This window comes from Thrips palmi, unplaced genomic scaffold, assembly GCF_012932325.1.
Source record: "Thrips palmi isolate BJ-2018 unplaced genomic scaffold, TpBJ-2018v1 HiC_scaffold_1, whole genome shotgun sequence".
NCBI lineage: Eukaryota > Metazoa > Arthropoda > Insecta > Thysanoptera > Thripidae > Thrips > Thrips palmi.
In genome coordinates, this window is record NW_023144620.1 from 11,983,835 (window position 1) to 12,011,015 (window position 27,181).

At 56.3% G+C, this 27,181-nt stretch overlaps 3 protein-coding genes across 4 annotated transcripts in view; 2 read left to right on the forward strand and 1 right to left on the reverse strand.

The window, feature by feature from the left end:
• Window positions 1-17,444, forward strand: part of LOC117654090 (amyloid-beta-like protein) — a 119,260-nt gene extending 101,816 nt beyond the window's left edge. The window contains exons 5-12 of one of the 2 annotated variants that reach the window (XM_034400268.1): window positions 11,190-11,510; window positions 11,612-11,853; window positions 12,208-12,462; window positions 12,784-12,974; window positions 13,595-13,755; window positions 13,858-14,351; window positions 14,479-14,753; window positions 14,851-17,444. In XM_034400268.1, coding sequence (XP_034256159.1) covers window positions 11,190-11,510; window positions 11,612-11,853; window positions 12,208-12,462; window positions 12,784-12,974; window positions 13,595-13,755; window positions 13,858-14,351; window positions 14,479-14,733 — 1,919 coding nt within the window. In that variant the 3' untranslated portion in view covers window positions 14,734-14,753; window positions 14,851-17,444. The remainder of the gene's footprint in view (window positions 1-11,189; window positions 11,511-11,611; window positions 11,854-12,207; window positions 12,463-12,783; window positions 12,975-13,594; window positions 13,756-13,857; window positions 14,352-14,478; window positions 14,754-14,850) is intronic. The other variant, XM_034400277.1, reaches the window with a different exon arrangement.
• Window positions 17,434-20,037, reverse strand: LOC117654103. Its single transcript, XM_034400289.1, has 7 exons — window positions 19,506-20,037; window positions 19,056-19,399; window positions 18,853-18,973; window positions 18,521-18,734; window positions 18,322-18,442; window positions 18,090-18,243; window positions 17,434-17,995 (listed from the first exon to the last, which is right to left on the reverse strand). The coding sequence occupies exons 2-7, from the start codon at window positions 19,365-19,367 to the stop codon at window positions 17,586-17,588; spliced, it is 1,332 nt and encodes a 443-aa protein (XP_034256180.1). The 5' UTR covers window positions 19,368-19,399; window positions 19,506-20,037; the 3' UTR covers window positions 17,434-17,585.
• Window positions 20,038-21,098: 1,061 nt separating this feature from the next.
• On the forward strand, window positions 21,099-27,168 carry LOC117641529 (sialin-like). Its single transcript, XM_034378950.1, has 9 exons — window positions 21,099-21,270; window positions 22,828-23,027; window positions 23,538-23,774; window positions 23,844-23,931; window positions 24,152-24,369; window positions 25,160-25,312; window positions 25,396-25,528; window positions 25,719-25,957; window positions 26,284-27,168. Exons 1-9 carry the CDS (start codon window positions 21,234-21,236, stop codon window positions 26,443-26,445), a joined length of 1,467 nt encoding a protein of 488 aa, XP_034234841.1. The 5' UTR covers window positions 21,099-21,233; the 3' UTR covers window positions 26,446-27,168.
• Window positions 27,169-27,181: the final 13 nt, after the last annotated feature.

Here is a 27,181-nt window from a genome sequence, read left to right on the forward strand (position 1 = left end):
AGAGAATCAGTGTTGAGATCTGATATTAGAGTGTGAGACGGCATTCTCCATGGCCGCCCAATTCTCCAACACTTGTGTGTCAGAGGCAAGTCTAAAAATCACATCACACTTCCTTGAGCGCGATGGAGGAAAGTGAATAGCCTGCGCGACTAGTGCATGTGGCGATGTGAGTCAACACCGCGAGCTAAGGGACTAAAGTAGACCTCAGCGCCATCTAGCGGCGGACAGACTTTTATTAAACTTAATTAAATCTTGCAGGGGATAACACCATAAAGTTCCTTAACATATATGGCAACACCTACTTACTCGAGAGAGGATTTAACGACGAATATGACTCGACACTCTTGTTTGTCACCGGACTTTTCAAAGAAACCTTTAAATCACACTTAACATTAACTACCTAAAGTCTTTATTAAAAATGATAATAAAAGCTAATAAATGTTTATTAAACCCTCTTTGTTAACAAGTTTTAATCAACATTTAAAACCTTTTATAAACGGTACTTGTTAAAATTAATTAAAGTCAATAAGCACCCGTGATAAAATTAATTAAAACACAGCCCCTAATAAAAAATTAATTAAGAATTTATTAAAATTTATTAAATGTTAATAAAAGTTTTTTACGAGGGCGTGTCATGGGCTGGAGGCAGCCGAGCGGCAGCCAGGCAGCCAGGCAGGCAGCCAGCCAGGCAGCGCAGCGGCTGTAATTGCGTTTGGGGCGCATTGTGCCGATGTTGTTGGATGCTGCGGGGCCTTCATCAGCCTCCCCGCCTGCCCGCCTGCCGGGGGCGGGGCCTTGTTGGAGCCGAGCGGCGCGCCGGCGGAAGGGGCAGCCAGGGCGCAGCCTGCCGACTGATTCCGAGAGTCGTTGTCGTCGCTCGTCGTCGTCGCCGTCGTCGCGACGGAAACGACCCTCTCGGTCGTGAGCGAGCACACACACACAGACCTGTCTCTCTTTCTCGCGCTGATGACTGTGTTCTCGCCGATGCTGCCGCTACAGTGCCGTGGTGCAAACGGGGAGCAGATTCCACGTCTGTGCGTCGGGAGTCGGGGCCGCCGGGGCGCGGTGAAGGGCGTCGCGTCCTTGGGCCAGTGTAGGCACGTTGAGGTCGAACGGCCCAGCGGACAAGCCAACGGCCCACCAGGGCTTGGAGCCGAGCCGCCGGGTCACCCGAACCGCCCACCCGAGCAGCGCTCGGGGTGGCCTCGAGGGTCTCGAGGGCCTCCAGGGCGGCCAGCGAGAGGAAGGCCCGGGAGGGCCTCCCCGACCACAGCTGACGCGAGGCAGGTCAGAGAATAGACGGCGGTGGCGTCGCCCTGGCCTGGCCGTGCCTGCCCGGTCCGGTCCGGCCCCCTCGCCGCCCTCGGCCAGCGGCCCATTTTAATCATGATGTGGCGGTGGTTCTGCTCGGCCGCAGCCCAGCGCCCGGGCCTCCGCTGCCCACTGCCACCGCAGATAGCCCTGTTGCTGCGCCCTGCCGCTACGCTGGGAGGGCTGGAGCGGCTGGAAGGCACCGCGTATTACTCTTGTCCAGCTCTTTTTATCCCCCTCGCCTCTAATAATACACGGCGGGCCGTTTCGGGGCGCTGCAGGCCTATTCCGAGAGTCGTTTTCGTCGCTCTGGCTCTCGCTCGCTCGCATGCGGTGCGCCCCATGAGTGCGAGAGAGACAGAGCGACGAAAACGGCTCGCTGGGCCGGCCGGGGTGATAAAGGACGTGAGGGGCGCTGGACTCGGCCTGGCGGGGACGGGGGCCACCCAGCAGGCGCCTGATTCTGAAGGATGGTTTCGTCGCTCTGTCTCTCTCCCACTCATACGCTGTTCCATACGGGTGCGAGAGAGACAGCGGCGAAACGATGTTTCGGGATCGGGCCTCTGCCACGGCGTCGTTTTAGTCGCGCTGCGCCTCATCCGTCCACTGGTCTGGTGTACCAGCTAGTCGTGTCGCGCTTCTTCTCGGCACGTTTTGGCCGCTTCCCGTTCGTTTTTCGTTCGTTTTGGTTTTGTTTTTAGCGGTGAGTCCTTGACTGCCTCCCGCCGCGGTCACGGAGGCCGTGAGCGTCGAGGTCGAATCCAACGAGGCCGTGGAGGCCTTGCATGGATTGGACCTCCACGCTCACGGCCGTCCATGGCCGCGCGCCGCACCGCAAATGAAGCTCATTCCGCCGCCCGCGCTTCTCGTTCTGTCTCTCTCGCACTCACGGGGTGTGCCAGGGGTGCGAGAGAGACGGAGCGCGGAGTGCGGGCGGCGGAATCGCTCGACAGGCGTGTGTGCGGCCATGGCGGCCATGGAGGCCCTGGCGGCCATGGAGGTCATGGAGGCCATGGAGGCCATGGAGGCCATGGAGGTCATGGAGGCCATGGAGGTCATGGCGGCCATGGAGGTCATGGCGGCCATGGAGGACATGGAGGCCATGGAGGCCATGGAGGTCATGGAGGCCATGGAGGCCATGGAGGCCATGGAGGTCATGGAGGCCATGGAGGTCATGGCGGCCATGGAGGTCATGGAGGCCATGGAGGCCATGGAGGCCATGGAGGTCATGGAGGCCATGGCGGCCATGGAGGCCCTGGCGGCCATGGAGGTCATGGAGGTCATGGCGGCCATGGAGGTCATGGCGGCCATGGAGGACATGGCGGCCATGGAGGCCATGGAGGCCATGGAGGCCATGGCGGCCATGGCGGCGGTGCGGCGGTGTACTCGGCCATTGTTCCCCGGAGCACGGCCCTGCCCCGCCCTTTGTGTGGCGTGGTCGCGGCCAAGGCGGGGTGGGGCGGGGTGCGCGCCAAAAGACTGCCGCCTAGTCGCCCTGCGCGATCATGGCACGGCCGCCTCCAGGTGCAGGCCAAGGAGGTCACCGAGCTCGAAGCTGCCGCCCGCATGGTAAATCTATCTCCAGGGATCCCCAGGAATACCGGGTTTATTCCCAGGAGATGGTTTCACCGTGAGCTGTGAAATCGAAGGTTTTCCTTAACAGTGGGGGCTCTTTCCTTTCCATCGGGCAGGTCGGCAGGGTTTATCTTTATCCCATTCGCGGCGAGGCGGTGGGGTTGCAGACCGATTCCGAGAGCCGTTTTCGGCGCTCTGTCTCTCTCGCACTCATGGGGTGGCCCGTCTTGGTGCGAGAGAGACAGAGCGACGAAAACGACTCTCGGAATAAGTCTGCTGCTAGCCGCGGGCCGACACGAGTCTCTACTCCGACCGACTGGTGCTTGGAGGCGACGAGGGTGGCTGCGGGGCCCGGCGGGGGTGGACACTGCGAGACGCCGAGACCGAGCGGAGACACTGAGGCGGCGTGGGCGGCCGAGCCGAGCCGCACTCGGCACTCGTCCTCCTTTTTCCGACCAATAATTCCAGAGGTCGTTCCTCGAGGCATCCTCCTCCTCCTCGGCTACGGCTATCCTCGGCTCCCCCGCGGACTCCGTTGGCCTCTGCGTTGGACTCTGCGCCGGCCTCGGCTTTGGCCTCGGCGTTGCCCCTGCGTTGGCCGTTTTGCACTGTGACCCCGTTCCCGCGGCACTGTTGTTTCTTAGCCGCGCCCCCGCCGGCCACGCCCCCGCTGCTGCTGCGGCTGCTGCTGCGCGGAGAGCTTCTTGGGGGCGATGGCGGCGCGGCGCGGCCAGCCACTCGGTGTAACGAGAGATCTCTACGGCGGTAGCTCATTAGAGTGCAGCCCCGGCTGCGGGACGGCGGAGCCTGCAGACTCATTCCGAGAGTCGTTTTCGTCGCTCTGTCTCTCTCGAACTCACGGGGCGTCCCGTACAGTTGCGAGAGAGAGCGACGAAAACGACTCTCGGCATCAGTCTGCTGCGGGGCGGCGGTGGAGCCCGGCGGAGCACCGTGCGCTGATTGCGCGCTCTTACGCGGGGCGGGGCGGGGCGGGGCACGCATTAAACCAATTTACCTGCCGCGAGGAGAATTAGGGGCCGCATGCAAGTCCGCAAACACGCCGCCGCCGGAAAGAAAAGGATGACAAATTGGGGGCGGCACGCGCGGCACGCGCTTTGCGTTACACTTTAGTCGTCGTCGGGATGCTGTTGGATGTGGTGGCTTCCTCCGATTCGCCTCCTTTCTCCGTCCCTCTTCGCGGCGCCACTTCGGGTGGAGCCGATGTTGGCGATTTTGCCGGTCTATGGTCGACGTCGACGTCACTGCCAAGAATATCACGCGAGCCTGGAAGCTAGAGTCTTGATTTTCCTCCCTTTTTTCCTCCACTGTTTCCTTTCCCGTACCCTGGTCTGCTGCGATGCCTCCCTGCCTGCCAGCCAGCCAGCCTGTTGTTTCAGCGCGTTCGATAGTATCGACGGCAGGCCAATGGCGGGCCGCGTCGGCGCGGTGTAGAGTCCACACTGTAGAGGCCCTGCAGGGTGTACGGAGCGCCGCCCGGGGGCGCTGCCCAGCGCGCGGGTCGCTTCCGCACAGTGTTTTGACGCTGTCTCTCTCGCTCCCCTGTGGGACGCGCCTCGAGTGCGAGAGAGAGAGAGACAGACAGACAGACAATTGATGGCGGTAGCTGCTTCTGCTTTATACATTGATTCGGTCCGCCCGGCTGCTCGGCGTAGTGCGGCGTAGTGCGATGCCGCCGACCTTGGCGTTGGCGCTCCGCAGCGTCTTCCGGCCTCCGCACGTATCGTTCCGGATATTGCGCGCCGAGTGTGTGTGTGTGTGTGCGTGTGCTGTGCAGTGGTGGTGGTGCCCCCAGTGGGGTAGTGCGTGGTGCAGGAGACAGCAGCCTCCTGGACCGTTGCGACACGCAGGGAACGAACCGCCACTACGTCACTGGAGTCCGCTTCGCTTGCCTTTCTCTGCCCCTTCCCCCTTCCCCTCCCCCCTTCCCCTTTCCCCTCTCCCTGCCCCTTCCCCCCCCCTTCCCCTCCCCCCTTCCCCTCCCCCCTTCCCCTCCCCCCTCCCCCCTTCCCCTCCCCCCAAACATCCCTCGCACTTTCTTGCCGAGGATCCGCTGTTCAAACAGTGCTCCGCGTTGTGCGGTTCGTATGAGAAACCGCGCGGCGCGAGAGCGACTTACGGCCGGAGCGCCGTCGCACCCCCACGCAGGGTGGGGAACACACACACACACACGCACACACTCACACACACACACACACTCACTCACGCACACACGCGCGCTGGAAGCCGTTTCAGGCGCGCGGCGTGCTCCCCCCGCCAGGTCCGAAAGTGGTCTAAAGTTTCACGCACGCTCGCCTGCAGCCGGCAGGAATTTTAATATGCCACGGCACTGCGGCATGGCACGGCACGGCGCGCGGACCGCGCGTTGCTCTCCCCGCTGTACTCCGTCGCCAGTGTAGGGCCCAAGTTTAGTGGCGCCAGGGCTTTATTACTGCACTCGTGAGGTGACGCGGGACGCGCGTGGCGACCGGCAGCGCTCTGATTCCGAGAGTCGTTTTCGTCGCTCTCGTCTCTCTCGCACCCATACGGAACGCCTCATGAGTGCGAGAGAGACAGAGCGACGAAGACAACTCTCGGGATCAGTCTGCCTGCAGCGCACCGACACCAGCAGCACGGGCGATACCGCCTTGGGCAGGCCGCGTCGGCCCAGCTCGCCCCCTTCCCCCTCCCCCCCCCCCCTTTCCCGGAAAACGGGTTGAGGACAAAGCACTGAGATTCCAAACGCTATGAGTATAGCACGTATGGTGCAATGCGCTGAGATATTGCACCTTACGTGCAATGCCACAGCCATATTGCACCTTAGGTGCAATGCTTCCCGAAAATGCCCTATGCTAATGCATGGGAATTGGGAGGCATTGCACTTCATGTGCAATGCTTTTGCATTGCACCAATTGACGCTATACTCATAGCGTTTGGATTCTCAGTGAGCGCGCTGCCGTCCTCATTGTTTCAGCGCCCGGCCCGGGTCACCCCTCCGCTCCATTTTAGTCCTTCATTATTTTCGTTCATTTTTAATATTTTTCGGCCGCGCGAGAATGATCCGTAATTGCGAATCTGCCCCCCGGAGGTGTGTCCAGTACACTGGCGCGAGGCGTAATGAGGGCGTGCGAAGGGACGAGGGGCGGCCGGGAGCCGTTTTCGTCGCTCTGTCTCTCTCGCACTCGTGGGGCGAGGCGCCTAGGTGCGAGAGAGACAGCGACGAAGGCGACTCGCGGCATCAGTCCGCTGCCGGGGCGTCGCCGGGGGCGGGCGGCTTTGTCGTTCGTATCGCGGTTCGTGTCCATGCGCCCTGGCTGGATTTTTCCGCCGCCGTTTCCGCCGCGCAGTGTAGCCAGCCTTATCTCGCTCCAAATTACGGTGTGGTCTGAGAGCGGGGTGATCGCCGAGCGAGCGGCTCGCCGCCAACGCGTTACGGCACGTATTCAATTTTGAGATCGTCGCCGCGCCGAGACGCCGCTGCGGTCCCAGGGCGGCGGCCTAGGCTGGAGCGGGCCGGGCCGGGCGGGGCGGGGAGCGCCATGGATTTTCCAGGCCGCACTAGAATGGAGGTCGCGTCGGGAAAAGTCGAGAGGGGAAGAGCGGGGCGCGTGCGGTATCATTTCAGGCCACGTCGCCGACGCACAATGTGCCAGAAGACCGCTGGGGATGGCCAAAACTCCAGACGCGTTTTGAGCTCCAGAGTCCCTAAACACGACTCGAACCGAACGTGTGACCCCACTAATGGATTCCTCGTGCGGAGAGCAATCCATTGATGGGGTCAGTTCGAGTCTCATCAAGCGACTTAGGGGAGCTCAAAACGTGTCTAAAATTTTGGCCGCCTCCGCCGGTCTTCTGGCCCTCTGTGCGACTCACTGCTCGTCCGGGTGGAGGGGGAGGCGAGGATTACCCGGGCCGGGCGATATTGGCGCCCAATCCTAATCCGAAGGCGAGGCTAGCGCCGAATTACGCCGCGCCCGCTGCGTTCTGCGCGTTCTGCGTTGTGCGGCGTTTCGCGCATGAGAATTCCACCGCCCCCACCCCTGCCCCCTCCTCGTCGTCCGGGTCAAGGCCGCCGCTGGCCTCGGGCGGCCCCGGGGCGCGGGCGACGCCTTGCCGCCCTCATGATGAGGAGGCGCGGACCCCAAAGGCCCGGGGACCTGACAATCGTGACGTTGTTGTTGGTCTCCATCGTGCAGCGGGGCCGCGGCCCCGACGCCATTATCCTCTTGCCAGCCTCCGGGTACACGTACACATACACACACTTACACACACCACGCGTGTGTGTGTGTGTTTTAATCACCCTCGCCATCACTGCATGCCGTTGCGAGCGGGGCCGTGCGGCGTGCCGCCCCCATCCAGCGCGGCGCAGTTGGTACCGCCAGCCCGGGCAGCGCGCAGCGAGTTTTCGCGGCGCCAGCAGACACCATTTTGAGTGACACGCCGAGTGGCTGGCGAGTTCCCCCGCGAGTCAACTTGATGCCCGCCAGGGCAGAGGCCGCAGCTGGCTGCCAACCCCGCCAGCACCGCCAGCTAACCGCCAGCGTACTCCACTCCAGGCGCTCGCGCGCCGCGCTAATTTTGTTTCGGCAGTTTGGCGTGCGAGGTGCGCGCCGGGCGGCGCCGAGTTGCCCGGACAGATTGACAGGCGAGGCAGAGGCGGCGAGGAGGCGAAGACCCGGCGAGGCCCGCGGCGGCGAGGCGAGCTGCGAGTTGCACTCGACCGAGGCGGCGCGGTACAAGAACAAGTTGGGAGTGGCTGCTGCGGCGAGCCCGGGCAAGCGGAGCCGAGCGGAGCGGAGCGCCTACGATCATGTGTGGTCTAGCCCTTAATGGTAATGGTAATGGAAGGCAGGCCGTCGCGGCGCGCGGCAGCGCGGCGGGCTGGCCTACCCCGCACGCCTTGGCTTGCCGCAGCAGCGAGGCGCAGCCGCACAGTGGGCCAGAAGACCGGTGGGGGCGGTTAAAATCCCGGACGCGTTTTGAGCTCCGGAGTCGCTGAATGGGACTCGAACCGAACGTGTGACCCCAGCAATGGATTGCTCTCCAAACGAGGAATCCATTGGTGGGGTCACACGCTCAGTTCGAGTCCTGTTTAGCGACTCTGGAGCTCAAAACGCGTCCTCCGCTGGTTTTCTGGCCCACTGTGCCCGGAGGAGGTCGCGATGCTGGACGTGAGCTGGCTAGAGTCCTAAAGGCCCTAAAGGGGAGATCCGCGAACTTGAAAAATGTTCTGATTTTGCTTCTCATACTCGAAGAAAGTGCTATGCGTAATTCCTCATAGTTTGTTGTGATGTTGTGTCGTCTGCTGGGGCCTCGTGAAGCCTAGAGCCCTGGTAGCACTTCGAACAAGTCCTATAAACCTCCTCAGCTCTCTATAATAGTTGATTGAAGACCCCTTCAATATCGCATGTCGACAGTTTAGACGTTTCGAGGCTCATCACGGAATTTTAGAAACCCACGCCGGAAGCGGAAACGCACGGCGGACATTTTGTTCGTCACCGACGCTTTGTTTTGATGTTGTGTCGTCTGCTTGAGGCATCTTGAGATCAAGGGACTTGACGGCGCTTGGAACAGGCCTAAAAAGCTCCTCATTTCTCTAAAATAGTCAACTGAACAGTTATTGAACGTCAGATGCAAACTGTTTAGACGTTTTCAGGCTCTGCCAGACGAATCTTAAAAACGCAAGCCGGAAGCGGAAGCGCATGGCGGACATTTTGGTCGTCAGTATGAGCACCAAAATCGGTCAGAAGTCAAGACGCGGTTCGCGGATCTCCCCTTTAGGGCCTTTAGGACTCTAGAGCTGGCTGGTCGGACGGAGGGGCGCAGGACGCATGCGGAGGCGGGCTCGGCGAAAGCGTGTCAGGGGCTTGCCGCCATCAAACGGAACAGGGCGGTGCTCGGCGGTGCCTGGCGCAAAGCGCGCAAAGCCCGGCCCGTTGTGGCGGATCAGAGCCTCGGCGTCAGCGCCGTCCCCAGCCCGCCCTGGCCCTGGCCTTGGCGGCGTCAGCGCGGCAGCGCGTCAGTGCCGCGGGGACGGGACGGGACGGGGCGCTGGGGGCTCCCCATCTGGTTCGTTAGCGCCCTGAAGGGCCGCCCTCAGTCTCCCCGCCGTGCCGCGCCCTGCCGCCACAAGCCAACAGTTTGGAGTGACTGCGGTCTCGCGCCCCGGCCCTGGCAGCCCTGGCAGCCCTGGCAGCCCTGGCGTGGTCCCGGTGGCAAGGCCTTTATCCGGCCGGACAAAAACCGTGAAACAGTGACGTCACCGCGCGGCTCAACGAGTGACAGCAGCCCGACGCGTCCGTCCGGCGAGCTGGCCCCGGTGAAGGACATGAAAGGCATTCGGGTTGAGCGATAAGGGTGCCGGCCGGGGCCGGGGGCAGCAGACCGATTCCGAGAGTCGTTTTCGTCAGTCTGTCTCTCTCGCGCTCATGAGGCGTTCCGTGCAGGTGCAAGAGAGACAGAGCGACGAAGACGACTCTCGGAATCGGTCTGCAGAACGACGCCAGCGGAAACTTTACGTAACTAGGTGGACCCATGACGGAGCCAGGCGAGGGCGGGGGGCTGGGGCCACGGGCCTGGAGCGGGAAACCCGGCGAGTCACTGGAGTGGGGGCGGGGGAAGGGAGGGGGGGCGACCCGAGTGTGTTTTATCGGGCGGATAGGGGGAAGGGGAGGAGCTGGGACAAGTTGAGAGGATGTGGCGACATGGCTCACATGTCATCAGCAGGGCCGCGGAGAAAAACGGACGGGCACCGCGGGAAAGGGGGCGGCGAGGGGAGGGGAGGGGAGGGGGCGTCGCCTAAATGGCGTTTCCAATTACTTGGCGTCTTTGAAAATGAGCGTGGCTGGAGATGGCGGCCCGCTGCTGGTTGCTCCCGACAGTCGCCCTTACACGCGAAAAAAGGGCAATATAAATGAATAGTTGTTGGCTCCACTCTGCGTGGTAATTTGATCTCGTTCTGGAAAATCAGTTAAAATAATGATGATTCCGTTAAATGCTCATGCTTGCGTGAATATATATATATATATATATTGTGTGTGTGTGTGTGTGTGTGTGTGTGTGTGTGTGTGTGTGTGTTGGTAACTTTTAGGGGGTTGTTGAAACGCTCGGCTCGGCCCGGGTTGGCAAATAGCCGCGCCCCGCTACTTGCCCCGCCTCTCCGCTGCCGCGCTACTTGGCTCCAACTCGGTGGAAAGCACTCTTTGGTGTCGCCGCGTCTGCCTTGGCAGCTGCGCAAGGCCGAGCAGGCAAGCAGGGCTTGAAGCCGCGCGCTTCTTGAAGCTGTCTGCTGCGGCACTGCTCCTGGTGCCCGAGTTCTCCTGGCTCGTCCATGCCTGCGGGCAGCTGTCCCTCTTTGTCCAACTTTCTCTCTCGCGTCGAATTCTGTTGGCGGTGTCCGCGTTGGCCTCGTGGTGCGCGCGTCTCTCGCTCCGGGGAGGACACAGCGGCGACCTCGATGTCGGAAGCGGCGGTGTCTAGTCCGGCCAACCGAGACAATGGTGCACATTTTGTGTGTGTGTTGGTGTGTGTGTGAGTGTGTCCGTGCTGTGGCTGCTGTTGGAGGCTGGAGAGGGTGGGGGCGTCGGGCCTGGTCGGGCGCGCGGCTAACCCTTCCATTGTCCGTGTGTCATAAGCCCCCTCCCTTTTCCTGCTCTCCTCGTCCCATCCCATCGCAGTGACGACGGGCGGCCCACTGGAGCGTCCGGCGGTCCGGGATGTCGAATTAATGACGGCCAACAAATATCGCTTGGGTCGTCCGGCAGGCCGAGAGCGAAAGGGAAGGGCCGCTCGGCCGCACGGCACAGTGGGTCAGAAGACCGGTGGAGGCGGTCAAAATCCCGGACGCGTTTTGAGCTCCAGAGTCGCTAAACAGGACTCGAACCGAACGGGTTACCCCACCAATGGATTGCTCTCCGAACGAGGAATCCATTGGTGGGGTCACACGTTCGGTTTGAGTCCTGTTAAGCGACTCTGGAGCTCAAAACGCATCTAGAATTTTAGCTGCGCCCGCTGTGCGGGTGAAAGGGCCACACGGTGGCGGAGCGAGTGGCGATGGCGAGTGTCCTTGGCTTTTCCTCCCCGCCCGGTCTCGCGGCCGAACCCCCGCCCGGTCTTCGTGCCTCTAATCCACTTAGGCCCTCTGCGCTCCGCCAGCCCCGCCAGCCCCGCCAGCCCTGCGTTACGGGACGGGGTGAAGCGAGGCACGGCGCTGCTTGCACATGCATCAGCCTGCCTGCCGTATTTACGGTACAGCGGGGCAACCTATCCGCCAGCAGCGCACTCAACCGGACTGTTTTCTGTTGCAGACCCGATGAAGGGCGTCAAGCTGCCCGTGGACATGGCCCCGCTGCCCAGCACCACCAACGCCAACAAGCAGGACAAGGAGGACGCCGTCGAGAGCCCGTTCGACGCGTCCGACGACGCCTCGTCCGCCGCCCTGGACGCCTCGGAGGATGACGAGGACGAGGAGGACCTGGACGACGAGGAGCAGGACGCGGCGCTGCCCGACAACCAGGGCGACCGCGACCGCGCGCTGTCCGACAACCAGGGCGACAGTGACAACCAAGGCGACGGCGACGACGAGTCGGACGACTCGGACGAGTACAACGACGAGGACACCGGCGCTGGTGGGTGACGCGAAAACAGATTAGAAACTGGGGCGTGCGATTGGCCGCAGCTGTTTTGCGTTCTTTTGTGCGACGGCGGCCTCAGTGTTGTTTCTGCGCAGGCAACGGCTCGGACGACAACAAGGTGACGCCCCCGACGACGCGGCTGCCGAGCTCCAGCGCCGCCCCGCAGCCCTCCGCCATGGTGCCCGCCGCCGAGGCCAGGAACACGCCCTCGCCTTACCCGACGCCCTCGCCCACGCCCGACCCCTACTTCATGCACTTCGACCCCCGCCGCGAGCACCAGGACTACAAGCAGGCCCAGCACCGCCTGGAGGAGACCCACCGCGAGAAGGTCACTAAGGTTTGTGTCTGCTCATCGCTAGTGCCCGTGCTCCGGCGGGGAGGAGGACGCAGGACTCCGCATGGCCCCGCCGGGACGGGCACCTGGCCGACGATGGACACTGGAGGCCGGATCGGAAAGAGATCGTGTTTGGCGAGGTGGTTGTGTGAGTGTTTGGACCCTTGATCTGGCCTCCGCGTCCACCGTGGTGTGTCTCGCCGTTCCGCCCTGCCTGCCTGACGGCTAGCTGCTTGGCGGCTGGCTGCCTGCGGGCCGGACGGGCGGCGCCGCTTTGAGGCTACTTCTCGCGCCGTGCTGCGCCGTGCTCGGGCCGCCGCGTGACGTTCCCTGTCCTTGCCTGCCCCCCGCGAGCAGGTCATGAAGGACTGGTCCGACCTGGAGGAGCGCTACCAGGAGATGCGCGCGCTCGACCCCAAGGGCGCCATGGACTTCAAGAAGCGCATGACGGTGCGCTTCCAGAAGACGGTGCAGTCCCTGGAGGAGGAGGGCGACGCCGAGAAGCACCAGCTCGTGGCCATGCACCAGCAGCGCGTGCTGGCGCACATCAACCAGCGCAAGAAGGAGGCCATGACTTGCTACACCACCGCCCTGAACGACAGCCCACCCAACGTGAGAGCGTTTTCCAACCCTTGGAAATGTTAATTTAATCCGTGGCGTACAGTGGGTCAGAAGACTGGCGCATGCGGTCAAAAGTCCAGAAGCGTTTTGAGCTCCGAGTCGCTAAGCAGATCTCGAACCAAACGTGTGATCCCACCAATGGATTTCTCGTTCGGAGAGCAATCTATTGGTGGGGTTACACGTTCGGTTTGAGTCCCATTCTGCGACTCGAGCTCAAAACGCGTCCGGGATTTTGACCGCCCCCACCGGTTTTCCGGCCCACTGTTCGGCGTCTTGTTGCGGTTGGTTTCACCCTGCCCGTTGTGTCCGCAGACCCACCGCGTGCAGAAGTGCCTGCAGAAGCTGCTCCGCGCCCTGCACAAGGACCGCCACCACACCATCGCCCACTACCGCCACCTGCTGGCCTCGTCCTTCGAGCAGGCCGAGCGCGAGAAGCCCATCACCCTGGAGCACCTCACCGACATCGACCGCATGGTCAACCAGTCCCTTCAGATGCTGCAGCGGTGAGAGTCAGGCAAAACACGGCCTTAGAGTTTATTTTGTTGTGCTGAATGTACCAGGTGGCTCAGAAACCCCGCGACAAAATGAGTTCAGGCTACACGCCTGCAGCCGTGCATGCGGGCTTGCCTACGCTCCGGTCTGCGGGCGCCGGGACGCTCTAGGGTGGCCACTCGTCCATGACGCACTGTCCACCGTGGACCGCGGCGCTGTCCTTCACCCCGCGGCGCTGTCCTTCGCGGCGCGGCGCTGTCCTTCGCGGCGCGGCGCTGTCCTTCGCGGCGGGGCGCTGTCCTTCGCGCGCTGTCCTTCGCGGCGCGGCGCTGTCCTTCGCGGCGCGGCGCTGTCCGCGGCGGACAGCCCCACGGCGACGGCGCTGCGAAGGACAGCGCCGCGGTGGACAGTGCGTCATGGACGAGTGGCCACCCTAGAGCGTCCCGGCGCCCGCAGACCGGAGCATAGGCAAGCCCGCATGCACGGCTGCAGGCGTGTAGCCTGCAATCATTTTGTCGCGGGGTTTCTGAGCCACCTGGTACATCCATGAAGTCCTTTAAGTTTCACCTAGTGTGCACGTCTGCCCTTTTTTCCTGGTTCCAAAACTAAAATGCCCCTCTCCTTCCTTCAGGTTCCCGTCACTGCAGGAGAAGATCGGCCAGCTCATGGAGGACTACATCCAGGCCCTGCGCAGCAAGGACGACACCCCCGGCTCCCTGCTCACCATGACCCGCGCCGCCGAGTCCGCCATCCTGGACAAGTACCAGGCCGACGTGGCCACCCAGCAGGAAGGTGAGCAGAGTAAATCGCGAGTTTTTCTTTTCACCTAGGTCAAATGGAAGAGCTTCCATAAAGACCTTACTAAACCCCTGAGCCTTTTTTTCGTTTCGGCAGAGAAAGAGCGACAGCGCACCCTGGAGCGGCAGCGCAAGGAGCAGCGCAAGAAGGAGCGCGTGGAGCTGCGCGAGGAGAAGATGCGCGTGGAGGCGGCGTTCGGCAAGACGCTGCCCAAGGAGCCCGTCAAGGACGTCGCCAGCAAGTTCGACCCCGAGCTGGACGACGACGTGCACGACGACCGCGACGTGAGCGACAGCAGCAGCAACCAGGAGGACACGCCGCTGTCCAGCCTGCCGCTCTTCAACCTGCCCGCCGCCAACCTGCCCGCCGGCAGCAGCAGCAGCGTGAGCAGCAGCAGCGTCGGCAGCTCCACGTCGTCGCCGGCCCCCGCCGCCCCGGCCGCCCCCGCCGAGCACGCCCCGCAGCGCGAGGCCCAGCCCCAGCGTGAGCGCCCCACGCCCCCCGCCCCCGAGCTGGCCGTCCTCAGCCACAAGGAGGAGGGCCCCAAGGTCGCCCACGCCCAGACCCACGACGTCAGCCACGGCGAGCCGGTGAGTACCGAACACCACGACCATGCACCGGTGCCTCCGAGGTTGTCCAGTTTTTTTCCGGTTTTGTGGTACGAAATATTGGTAAAATGCCTACTCATGGTGGTCGTGTTTGTTGCGCACTCGACAGACCTTCTCCCTGCGCCGCGACTACCGCCGGGAGAGCAAGGGCGTGTACTTCACGCTCGCCTTCGCCGGCATCGCGCTCATGGCCGCCGTGGTGGTGGGCATCGCGCTGCTCAGGAGAAGGAGCGCCCGCCTGCCCCAGAACCAGGGCTTCGTGGAGGTGGACCAGGCCGCGACCCCGGAGGAGCGTCACGTCGCCAACATGCAGATCAACGGCTACGAGAACCCCACCTACAAATACTTTGAAGTCAAAGAGTAAGGTGGAGGTGTCATGTGATGGTGAGTTATGTCAAGTGTTGTTACGCAGTTTATTTTCAGTTGTTTACTTTTTTCTGAAAGTTTAATTAATATTTTGGTTTCTGTTTCATTTTTCTAGCTCTCAGAATGTTTCTTAGAAAGCGATTGAGCAGTGGAAGATGCTAAAAACATGGAAGAATCTCATCGCATGTTTATTGTTTGTTTCCACAATGTATGTTTAAAGCAATTTCCTGGTGTGTTACTTAAATGAATCATCGCAAAATTTCTGTAGATTGCCAGAAGGTGACATACAATACCTCCTTTTAGCAGGTTTTAGCCAGAGTTTTTTTGACTGTGACCCTATGATTCACTTAATTGATATTCTTCACTTGTGCCCATATTGTTGTTCTACAATACCTACTGTAAGATGTCAGGTGTTTTCCCACTGCATGCCATCATTTTAACTCTTTATGGTATTAAATAAATGTAGAAATTCCAGGCTGGTTGAGGAGAGAAAGGTGCATAGAAGGAAGGCTTGCCACTTGTAAGGCTGATTGACAAGACCATATGCTGCTTTGGTCGCATCTTGTGATGTGATCAATGACAGCTCTTACCACCTAGTAATATGGTTGTGATTACCCGGTGGAATGTAGTCATGGGGAAAGGAAAGGTATTAGAGAAGTTGGATTAGATGTGGCAGCATGATTTTTAATTTACTTTTGATTTGGTGATTTGCTATAAATAGCTTATTTATTTTATGCTGCTTATTGATAAAAAGCTTGTATATTGAATGAAATTTTGGGCATTCATATGCTCTTGCACAATTCCTCAGTCTTACTTGTTACATTTATTTATTATATTGATACTTATTTTTAAGAACTATTATGTTATTATGTTATGAGATTTTTGCTGCCATTTCAAAGAAAAGAAAACTCCATCCACTTTAGCATTTTTATCCTTACTCATTAATTTTACCAAGTGCTCTCCACTTTTACTCTTTCTTTTCATGTTTCTGCAAACACCATCTTTAGCATTTTATTTTACGTAATATAATGATTTAGATGAATAAGAAACCCTAAGCCTCTAAATGTAGGCAGATAGAAAGTGTGTGACGCTGCATTTCCTGCTCTCATTATGTATGGCTTATGTCCTAGTTTGTGTATGAATCATACACAAATGTAGATTCGTAAGTATCATTGAAAATAGTGCTATTTTGTATAAAAGTAAAACTTATATCTACTTGTAATTGTGTACTGAGTTCTTAAGTCATTTCATGCAAGTAGAATCTGAGGTCAAAGTGCACTCAGATGTTATTTGGTTTGTTTTAAAATATGCGTATATTTAGAGTGTGTATGCATGTTTAATGTATAAGATTGTTTTTTTTATTGGCATATGAAATTTTATTTATTGCTGTTTAAATATTTGATTTTCCACCAGCAGTGTGTCAGCACAATCCAAAGAGGCATTTCGTGTTCAGCATCAAGTTTTCTCTGCAGGTACCACAGTACTTTCACAGTACAACTGTGCCTTTCTCTCATTTAAAGGTTGAATTGGAATTGTGTGCCCTTGTCCACTTCTCTTTTTTTTTCACATGAATAGTTCATATCATTTTTCATCATGACTGCATAAACTTAGATAAAGGAGAAGTCTGTTGAAGAAAATCAAAGAGACCACTGTGTTTAATCCATTCCAGGGAGGGACTTTTAACAGTCATGAGCTTCTAGTCAGGGCTATGATTTCAATTAACCAGGGACACACTTGTTGCTTAATTGTATAAAAGATATTGAGTCACTAAGTTACTCTGTGTGTAGTGAGTCGCATTTGTGCGTTTTCTTTTCTGACACTAGAATAACTCGCTGCACTGTAGACAGAACCAAAGTTAAGGGGCACAACAGCATTGTAATAATTTCACAGAGACACCTTTGGTCTCAATGGGTGTGAATTTACAGCTCCGAAAATCTGTTTTAATCTTACCAGATCAAGCAGTCTAACTTTGCCCCTTTATATTACAGTGACAAATTTGACACTTTTCAAAAAATTATTGAGATCAGGGAAGTATAAACTTTGTTGTGTTAACAAAAGAAAAAGTGTCTGCTGTGTGAGCAATACAGGATCTTTGTGTGGTAGCCCCTTTGTATCTACTGACACATGCTAGTTATTTGACATGGGTCTTGGATATCCTTCAAATCATACAGTATATGTGGGAACTTTGATGTGTGGGTAGCTTATTTGGACATGATTTTGATGTGATTTCGTTTGGCACATTATTTCTTAGTTTTCTTCAACCTGAATCTCAGAATAGGAAACTCATTCTCTTTATATCATTTGTTATTCCTTCATTCCCAAAAGTGCAGGAAAGCAGGCGTGGCAGCGCATCAGTGGTGTTTTCAAAATAACCCTTAAATTTGCTGCAATTAAAAAATATCAATATGAAGATATCCCTTTTCAGCCTGTTTGGCAAAGTAAATTTTTCTTTAGGTGTATGTGTCTTTATAGTACTATTACCTACTTCCTACCTGGTATTAGTTAAACTTCATACTTATGCATCTCTTATAACTTCTATGCATCTTATTATAATAGCTATACCTTTCTTAGTTACTAATACCTATGTAAGAGCAAACTCCTGCTAAAATTTACCTGTGTATGTAATTTTGTGTCATGTGTCTCCAACTGTAATTTAGGTGGCAAAAGCTAAAACTTTGTATAAATTAAACGAAGCCCATAAAAACAGTATTGCTTAGTGTTTTTATTATTGATCATTACCGTTTACATCTTACACAACTCTTGCACCTGTAACATATTTTTACCACATTTTCAAAAACTGTTAGTATGTCAGACATGATATTCAGACCAAAAAGGTGTGCCAAAGAAAAATTATTTGAGCTTCCAAAAATTCCAAAGAGACTGTAAAACATTTCCTTCAGCCTCCTTTGGATTAGAGTCTGCAGTACTTTGCTGAGGGTTGGTGGCTTCCTTCTCAGGGAGTTTGCCAGTAGTTGGAATATCATCTTGCGTTCTGATTTCAGACTGCATGTTACTTGGGGAAGCACTTTGTTGCTGTTCATTTGAAATGCACTTTTCTACTTCCTGGGAGTCCAATCTAACCTCTGGCTTTGCATCATGACTTTTTGGGGTGTTTTGGTCTCTTACTCCAGCTTCAAATGTGTCCACTAGCACAAAATCATTTACTGATTTGGCAGAACTCCTTTTGCTCTTAGCACGTTCATAGTAACTGGGTTTACCCTCATGCACAACAGGAGGTGCAACGATTGGCCTCATTCTTCCTGAAAGAAGAAACAAACCAAAGCAATAATTACTGCCCGCTAATGATAAGGAACAAAGCAGTGCGTACTTTGGAAAAAAATTATTGATTCCTACCATCTATTAATACAAGTGCGCCAGGGTTGTTCCAAAACCGTTCAATCCTCATCAAACATTCTTGCCAAAGAGCCAAAGTATTTTCACTGTTAAAAACATGTACAACAGCAGGAGACCCATCACTTTTGGCAAGAATGAGCACAAAGTTCTTCACCTAGAAATTCGTGAAGACAATATAAATAAAGTGGTCAGAAAGGAAAGAAAAAAAACCTCTACCAAGAGCAAACCTCACCTGGACAGGCCATCTTGGATCAAAATTAAAAGCTGCACCTCCAGCGATTAATTCCAGTTTATGCTTTTTCTGATGACCACGGTTTGATATCATCTTTATGCTTATGATAGAAGGTACTCCCCTGCAAAATTATACGAAACATTGACTACAGTATTTACATTTAAAAAAAAAAAATAACAGAATCATAATTTGATCTTACTTGTAGTTTGCAATACACTCAAAACCTTGAGCATATCTTAAGATGGGGTGTGCAGCTTCATCCTCAAAACACTGGGCATTTGTTAAGTCGCTCAGTGCAGGTTTTACACTCTTCCAGTAAGATTCCAAATCAGGGTCTATCGAAAGTGTATCATTACCATTCTGTAAATATTCTCTGACTAGACTGATCAAATCTCGACTTTCTGGAACCACATCTGATGAAAAACAGAAACATTGAAAAATGTAAAAGTATGTAAGTAAGAAAGAAAAAAAGAAAAAAGAACTCAGAAAAATTGAATTACAAATACTTATAAAAAAGGGAACAATCCACACCTGTAGGTGACTCATAATTATTCAGAATTAAAATCCTCTCTTTTTTAGATCTTACTCTCAAAGATAACATTTCTTTAGCAAATGCAACATGTGAGGGACTTTTTGGAACAAACTGAACTTCCTGAAAAAAAAACAAGGAATAAAAGTCAATTGACAATACTAATGAATGATACAAGAAACACGATATTCAGCAATGAAGCTACCTTAGTTATTTTTTCGTCAGGAGCTAAAAATGGTTTATCTGCATGAAACACCGACATGTTGACTAACGAGAGTAGCACACTGTCTTTAATACTCTGTATTTTATCTATCTTAACTACATATTTTTTCTGTCCAATCTTGATTGTGTTCTTTCCATTTAAAGACAGTTTCTGTCTTTCGCTGGCCACACTGACATTTTGGGACAATCTATGAACTTGTAGTGAACCTCCACAATTCACACCCCCGACGGCAAGTGGAGCATGTCGACATCCAAGGTAAGAGGACATTACCCATCCAATATTTCTGCTCCTCATGTTTAGAGTAGCCAGCCAAACGGCACAACACACTGTAACAACAAAGCATCTCTAGGTTAGGTTCACTGCTCACTAGCAGACAACTTATCTGAAATATTACGCATGAGAAAAACTCCTAGAGTATAATGATTAACGCACCTCGAAATTAAAGAAAATTTGTCGGGACAAAACGGTTTACTTGCCCGCCCCAGAACATTGACAAATGATAGCAAAGCTGAAGGTCGTTGCACTGCCGCCCAAAATGCGGCTGTGCTGATTAGAGTGGCTGGGCTCAAATAAAACACACGTACGACGAAAATAACGCATTAAACGGATCAAGGTAGCCTCAGCCAAAACAACACAATAAACAAAGCCAAGCACCTCAATCTCTGCGAGAGCGAGAAAGAGAGGCTTTTGGCCGTTCGGCTCGACACTCTGCTAGCTAGCAGACGACTCGACACCAGACCGAAACAAGTGAGGGTTTGTTGTGGCCTGTGTGGGTCGGCGTTTGAATCGTTCAATTTGGTCTCCAACGAACAAGGCCACATCTGGCGACGACACTACACTCTGTGACCCTCAGATCACAGCTTAGCCAGTGGTTTCTAGTAGCTGGAACAGTTATTTTCCTTGGTGATCTCCATCGGAAGCAGAAAACAGAGGGATGGATCGATCCTTCAAACGGGATCACGCATCTGATGGTGGTTGGACATGTAAAACTTTCGATTTTACCGTGTGGGTTTAAGGTGTTTAAGGGTTAGCAGCCACCCATCTTGCCCACCCTTCCACGCCTGCGAGGTAGGCCACCGCCCAGTCCCGCAAGACACCGGCGTGCAGACGGTGGCCTATCTTGCCCCTGCGAAGGCGGCAGGGGCTAAGTAGGCCACCATCTCTACACCGGTGTGTTGCAGACCTGGGTGGTGGCCTACCTCGCAGGCGCTAAGACCAGCACAAGTCAAGGAAGCAGCCCTCGACAGCTGAAAATCGTACACGGAGAACCAGCGCTTGTGAGAGCACAACGTGAACACAAACAAGAACGGGACATCTGGGATACTTGGATGTATAAGAGGAAGAAAAACTATCGAATCAATTTCCCTCATGTATTGTTCGCAAGTCGACAATAAAGACACTGGTCGCATATTGTTGCCGTGAGGACATGGAGGGAAATATGAATCGTAGAACTCAACCTTCGAAGTCACTTCTAGCCAGGCTCCATTACGCAGCACGGGGTCGGTTAGCTGGAGCGATAAACATTGAAATTGGGACTATAACACTGGGAGAGGCGGCGGGGCCGGCGCCGGCGCACAGTGGGCCAGAAGACCGGCGGAGCCGGCCAAAACTCTAGACGCGTTTTGAGCTCCAGAGTCGTTAAACAGGACTCGAACCGAACGTGTGACCCCACCAATGGATTGCTCGCCGAACGAGGAATCCAAAGATGGGGTCACACGTTCGGTTCGAGTCCCATTTAGCGACTCTGGAGCTCAAAACACGTTGAGAGTTTTGGCCGCCTCCACCGGTCTTCTGACCCACTGTGCGGCGCCGCCGCCCCACTGCGGTCGCTCTCCAGAGCGCGGGGCACGCGTGGCGGCGTGCAGCGTCAGCGGCTCGACGGCGGCCCCGCGGCCGCGGTGGCGCGATCCGAATCCGCGGCGGCGGACGCAGCGGACGCAGCGCAGGTGTGATGGAGGTGGCTCTGGCTGCTCTGGCTTCTGAGTGGCGTCGCGGGTCGCGCGCGCCTCGCGGACTACCGTGGCGGCCAGCAGCGCGCCAGCACCGCCAGTTCGCGGTGGTAGTCGCGGCGCGTCACAGGGTGGCCGACGGAAGACTCGGCGCGCGACACCTGTCGCCGCGTAGACGGACACGACGAACACGCACTTCGCCGCCAGCACCATGACCACCGTGCTGCGCCAGCTGTGCACCTGCGGAGGTAAGGCAGTGCTAGGGTGAGTTCGGCCGCCGGGCGTGGCTGAGGTGGCCCTGGTGGTCACGATGGTACACTGGTCGTGTGTTTGGCGCGTGAGTAGGGAGAAGTTCGAGGCGCGTGCCGCCAGTCAGCGACTCGAGTTGTTGTCGTGGTGGTCCTGTCCTGCCCTGCCCCACGTGCGCTCCCACCCCTCCTCCTCACTCATTAGAACGGACCGGACAGCTTCCGATGCGACCCGCCCCGAAAAAGCCAGCGACGCCAAAGGCCAGCGAGTTGTGAAATGTAGGCCGGTGGTACGACACGGTGCTCACCGTCTCTGTCGCACTCCTCTCGAGATGCGCTCGATAAAGTGTTAAGTCGAGTAGTTCGAGGCGTAATTGGTTCGGGATGGGACAACATCGCGCCACCGTATCTGTATGCTACACTCTCAAACTCGCACCAATATTTTCGTCCGCTGCAACGTAGAGACGTTTGGGTGCATTAATGGCGTTAATTAATTACGAGCAGAAAAATCGTCTTAATCAATAATGACTTGCTGCAATTTTCATCAAGATTACGGGAGAAATCTTATTAATCCTGCCAAACGTGTCAATGGTTCACAAACAAAGAGCCCGCAGCGAGGGGGTATGCACTCGCGTAATAGTCGGTTCACTCTATCTGTAATAGCACGCGTAATAATACGCGTAATAGTCGCGTAATAGCCTAAATTGTCAAAATTTTATCAATTTTGGTGTGTTTTAGGCCGTTTTTAGCTAAATTCCGATTAATTTGTGGTGTAATAGAGCGTAATAGCGTAATAGTCGGTACACAGGTTCAGAGAGCGCATACCCCCTCGGCCCGCAGAGGATGAGAGTGCCAAAGATACGCGTGTGACGCGCAGCGACAGAACAGCAGCCGAAGCCGCCAGCAACAGAGTCGAGCGGGAAAGGCAGAACAATTTACGGCGCGCTCGGACGTCGCTCTGTCTCTCTCGCACTCATGGGGCGCGCCCTGTAGGTGCGAGAGAGACAGAGCGACGACTCTCGGAATCGGTCTGCAGCGCCATAAAGACGCAAAGGCGCTGGAGCTCCGGGAAGAAAGCCTTGCCCGCAACAGAATTGGCGCCTCGCCTATCCTTGCACCCCTTTTACGCTTCGATGCCGTACAGCACTCCTCAGAATCTATGAAGAGGATCGTAAGAAATGCTACACCGTGAGAGGAGGAGAGAACCACGCTGAGCATTAGTCTATTTCTGCTGCGATTTTTACTAACAGTAATGTTTCTTAAATAATTCTACGGATAGAACCTTTTATTCGTCGACGAGTGAATAAGCAAAGTAATCGAAAAAGCGGGAGCCACCTGTGCACCACCTAACAGCCCCTCGAGTGAACATACTCCAGACATGCGTTTTGTGACCAATCAGGGTTCAGCTTTCGGCAGTACAGTAATGGCCCAATATAGGCGCTAGGCGGCGCGCTGCTGGTTCCTGACGTTTTGATTACTGAATGAAAGGGACTCTGAAGCAATCTTTGGATTAGTGCTCTCGGAAAGCGGTGAAGCGTGTGACGTTGGCGGTTCCAGGATGGCTGAAGCAGCGCCTCGTCATGTCCTTGATGCTGCTCCTCGCCGTGCTCAACATCTACACCATGAGGACGTGCCTCTCCGTGGCCATCGTGCAGATGGCCACGTCCATCGTGCACAACTCCACGTACGAGGACCCTTACAAGTGTCACGTGACGCCCACCAACACTTCCGAGGTCATCGTCTCCCCGCAGGAGCAGGTCAGTGCACTGTGGACTCGAACCGAACGTGTGACCCCACCAATGGATTCCTCGTTCGGAGAGCAATCCATTGGTGGGGTCACACGTTCGGTTCGAGTCCCAAGCGACTCCGAAGCTCAGAGTTATGGCCACCTGCGCCACGGTCTTCTCCCTTCTCGCCCACTACTGTGCGTTGGTCTTCGAGTAACGGCTTGGAAAAGCGTACCCGAAACTGCCTTCGTAGAACCGGGGTTTCACGACCTTCCTGCGGTCAAGGAGTGCTGAAAGTTTTGCGAAACGCTGCAGGCGAGCCTCACCCATCCCTGACCTTTCGCTGGGCGAGTCGCGGTGTGCGAAACGCCTCGCGGGTCACCGTGTCGACCAGTGGAGACCAGTGTCAACGCCGACAGTGTGCCAGTCCGGCCTTGGCGACCTGTCGAGTCCCAACTTTTCGAGTGGCAGCCACGCCACTGCTTTGGGCGTGAGTGAGCACCGACGTGCCTCATTACTCATTACTCGTTGCCCGTACAGCGGCCGCCGGACTTCCACTGGGACGAGACGACGCAGGGCGTGGTGCTGAGCTCCTTCTACTACGGCTACATCGTGTCGCACATCCCCGGCGGCGTGCTGGCCGACCGCTTCGGCGGCAAGCACACCCTGGGGCTGGGCATCCTGTCCACGGCGCTCACCACCCTGCTCACCCCGACCGCCGCCTACCTGGGGCCGGTCTACCTCATCGGGCTCAGGATCATCATGGGGCTGGGGGAGGTGAGACAAGAAACTTAAATGTCGTTAGCTTGTTTTCAATATTTTGCCAATAAAATGTGTTGTTTGCAGGGTGTCACTTTCCCGGCGGTGAGCGTCCTCCTCGCGCATTGGGTGCCGCCCGCCGAGCGTAGCCGGCTGGGGTCCTTCGTCTTCGCCGGTGAGGGAGCTACGCAGTCAGAGTCGAGAGTCACTAGCACTCAAACCGAGCGTGTGACCCCATCAATGGATTCCTCTTTCGGAGAGCAATCCATTGATGTTGACGTTCGGTTCGAGTCCCGTTTAGCGACTCTGGAGCTCAAAACGCGTCCGGAGTTTTGACCGCCTCCACTGGTCTTCTGGTCCACTGTGTATAACGAGCGCCTCTGGCGTGTCCGCAGGCGCGCAGCTCGGCACGGTGGCGGGCACGGCCATCAGCGGCGTGCTGCTGGCGCACTTCGACTGGCCCGTCACCTTCTACTTCTTCGGCGCCGTGGGCGTGGTGTGGTACGCCCTGTGGGCCGTGCTGTGCTACTCCACGCCGGAGGAGCACCCCTTCATCTCGGACGAGGAGCGCGACTATTTGCACCGCGAGATTAAGGCCTCCAATCTCGGCAAGGTGAAGTCAAGTGAAGGATTAGCGGGGAGTCCGCAGCGGAGAGATAAAGGGTGCAGAGATGAAGCGGATGAACCGGCGAGTTTGAACCAAACAGGTGCCACTCATTTTCGCCAGCGGCTGAAGGACGTAATCTCGTTGTTTTTGGCTGCACTCTCAGACTCGTACCGAGTTTGTGTTCAGTAACGTATTGACTTTTGTTTGGTCTACCAACAATATTTTCAATTTCGTCTTCACAAATTCTTAACAAAACTCTATTAATGCGCACAAATGAATATTGATAAAAGGTCGATTGAAGGATGAGAATGTGGCGAGGTCATCCCTTACGCCGCCAGTTTCGAAAAGGATATCGAAAACTGCCGCAGCGTGGCGGATTTCGAGTGGGGTCTGGTGAACCTTGTCCGCTCGTCACGTTGTTATGAGAACTAGAACTCGGAAGAGATGCGCCGTGTCGACCGGCGACCTTGCCGCTACAGTGCGCCAGAGGCTGTAGGCTCCAGCCGCGCTGCCGGCGGCTGCAGGCCCCGCTGCACACTGGGTCAGAAGACCGGTGGAGGCGGTCAAAACTCTGGACGCGTTTTGAGCTCCAGAGACGCTAAATGGGACTCGAACCGAACGTGTGACCCCACCAATGGATTGCTCTCCGATCCAAGAATCCATTCGCGGGGTCAGACGCTCGGTTCCAGTCTTGTTTGGCGACTCTGGAGCTCAAAACGCGTCTAGAGTTTTGTCCGCCTCCACCGGTCTTCTGGCCCACTGTGCAGTGGAGGCTGACAGTTCTCCGCTGTTGCAGCGCATCGCGCCGACGCCGTGGTTCGGCATCCTCACCTCCCTGCCCGTGTGGGGTCTGGCCGTCGCCCAGGTCGGCCACGACTGGGGCTTCTTCACCATGGTCACCGACCTGCCCAAGTACATGAAGAGCGTGCTGCAGTTCAGCATCGGCAAGGCAAGGCCCACATCTCCCTTCTCCATTTTGCCAGACTTGGTTTCCTTTTCAATTTTGTCATCGCGATCGCTGTGCGCTTCCAGAACGGCCTGTTGTCCGCGCTGCCGTACCTCGTCATGTGGGTCTTCTCCATGATCTTCGGCGCCGTCGCCGACTGGATCATCGCAACCAAGAGGTGGAGGGTGGTCACCGTGCGCAAGTTCTTCACCACGCTGGGTAAGCTTAGGTGGTGCTCTTGTCGCTGTTCGTCCAACCAGCAGACTGGATTCAATATCGTCGCTCTGTCTCTCTCGCACCTTTGCGGGAAGCCCTTCGAGTGCGAGAGAGCCAGAGCGACGAAAACGACTCTCGGAATCAATCTGCAAGATGCCAAAGGAGATTAAAATGCGGGATTTTGTTTCGGCAGCGTCCATCCTGCCGGCGCTGGGCATCATCGGCGCGTCGTACGCGGGCTGCGAGTCCACCCTGGTGGTGGCGCTCTTCACGGCCGGCATGGGCGGCATGGGCGCCTTCTACCCGGGCATGCGCGTCAACGGCCTGGACCTGTCCAAGCACTACGCGGGCACCGTCATGGCCTTGGTGAACGGGCTGGGCGCCGTGTCCGGCATGGTGTCCCCCATCCTCATCGGCCTGCTCACGCCGCACGTGAGTACGACGCGGTGCCGGAAGACCGGTGGAGGCGGCCAGAATTCGAGACGCGTTTTGAGCTCCAGAGTCGCGCTAAACAGGGCTGGGACCGAACGTGTGACCCCACCAATGGATTGCTCTCCGAACGAGGAATCCATTGGTGCGGGGTCGCACGCTCGGTTCGAGTCCCATTTAGCGACTCTGGAGCTCAAAACGCGTCTAGAGTTTTGTCCGCCTCACCGGTCTTCTGGCCTGCTGTGCCACGCTCTCATGCGTCAGAGCGAGAGAGACAGACCCTCTGTGCCTCCAGTCGCGCGGAGCGTCATGTTGTATGTTCGTTGCAGTCGTCGCTGCTGGAGTGGCGGACCACGTTCTGGATCACGTTCGGCGTGCTCATGGGCAGCAACGTGGTGTACTTGCTGACGGCGCAGGCCTCGGTGCAGCCCTGGGACCGGCAGCCCGACGAGAAGGAGGACGAGAAGCCCCCCGCCATCCCCATGACGTAGTGGGCACGCCCGCGGCGAGGCGACCGCCATGAAATAATTTGACTTAGCCGACCAAGTTCACCAAGGTCAACGAGTTCCCCAACGTCGACCAAGTCGACGAAGTTCACCAAGTCGACCAAGTGAGGCGTGGCCGCTTCGGTTACGCGCGTCGATCAGAGAAGAGCAGCCGAGTGTTCTGTGTGGCCGCGGGACGGAAAAAACACAGCGACACTATCAGTGCATCGACGTGCATCAAATGACTATAAATGACGTAACAGTTTCGGACAGCGACGCAAAACGGCTGTCCACAACCAATGAACGGTCTGCCATGGTCGAGGCCGTGGTTGTCACCAAGGCATTCCCTGGTTACCAAGAGAAAAATTGCTTGGAATGTTGTTCCACTGCCCAAGCCAATATTTGAGCTCCGTTTTATGTAGCTGCAACAAACCTTCCTTACTGCATTCCGCTTTCATTCTTTTTCTTTGCGCGCGATTCGCAACTTCAATTTTCGCGGCGTTCGAGCCACCTACAGTGCCGACGTGCCGGATGGGTGGCCTACCTGGCCGGCGCCGCTGGTCGGTGCCGCTCACCTGACTCAACCGCTACACTGTCGTTCCCGGGCCCGACTCGCCGGGCAGGCCAGCCTTGCACGCGACGTGTTACTATCACAGCGCGCCGCCGTCAGTATTCGCCATCCTGTTCATGAATAGCCAATAAAAAACGATCGTAACTTTTGCCATCAAACCCATTTTCTTTG

Bases quoted from the DNA above. Each gene is read 5' to 3' on its own strand.
- LOC117654103 (XM_034400289.1), bottom strand. From the start codon at position 19,367: ATGAGGAGCAGAAATATTGGATGGGTAATGTCCTCTTACCTTGGATGT. The intron at 18,735-18,852 runs GTGTGGATTGTT...GTTTTTCATCAG, and splicing joins TAATTATGAGTCACCTACAG to ATGTGGTTCCAGAAAGTCGA. The intron at 18,244-18,321 runs GTGAGGTTTGCT...ACGAATTTCTAG, and splicing joins ATCCAAGATGGCCTGTCCAG to GTGAAGAACTTTGTGCTCAT.
- LOC117641529 (XM_034378950.1), top strand. From the start codon at position 21,234: ATGACCACCGTGCTGCGCCAGCTGTGCACCTGCGGAG. The intron at 21,271-22,827 runs GTAAGGCAGTGC...TGGCGGTTCCAG, and splicing joins CCAGCTGTGCACCTGCGGAG to GATGGCTGAAGCAGCGCCTC. The intron at 23,932-24,151 runs GTGAGGGAGCTA...GCGTGTCCGCAG, and splicing joins GGGGTCCTTCGTCTTCGCCG to GCGCGCAGCTCGGCACGGTG.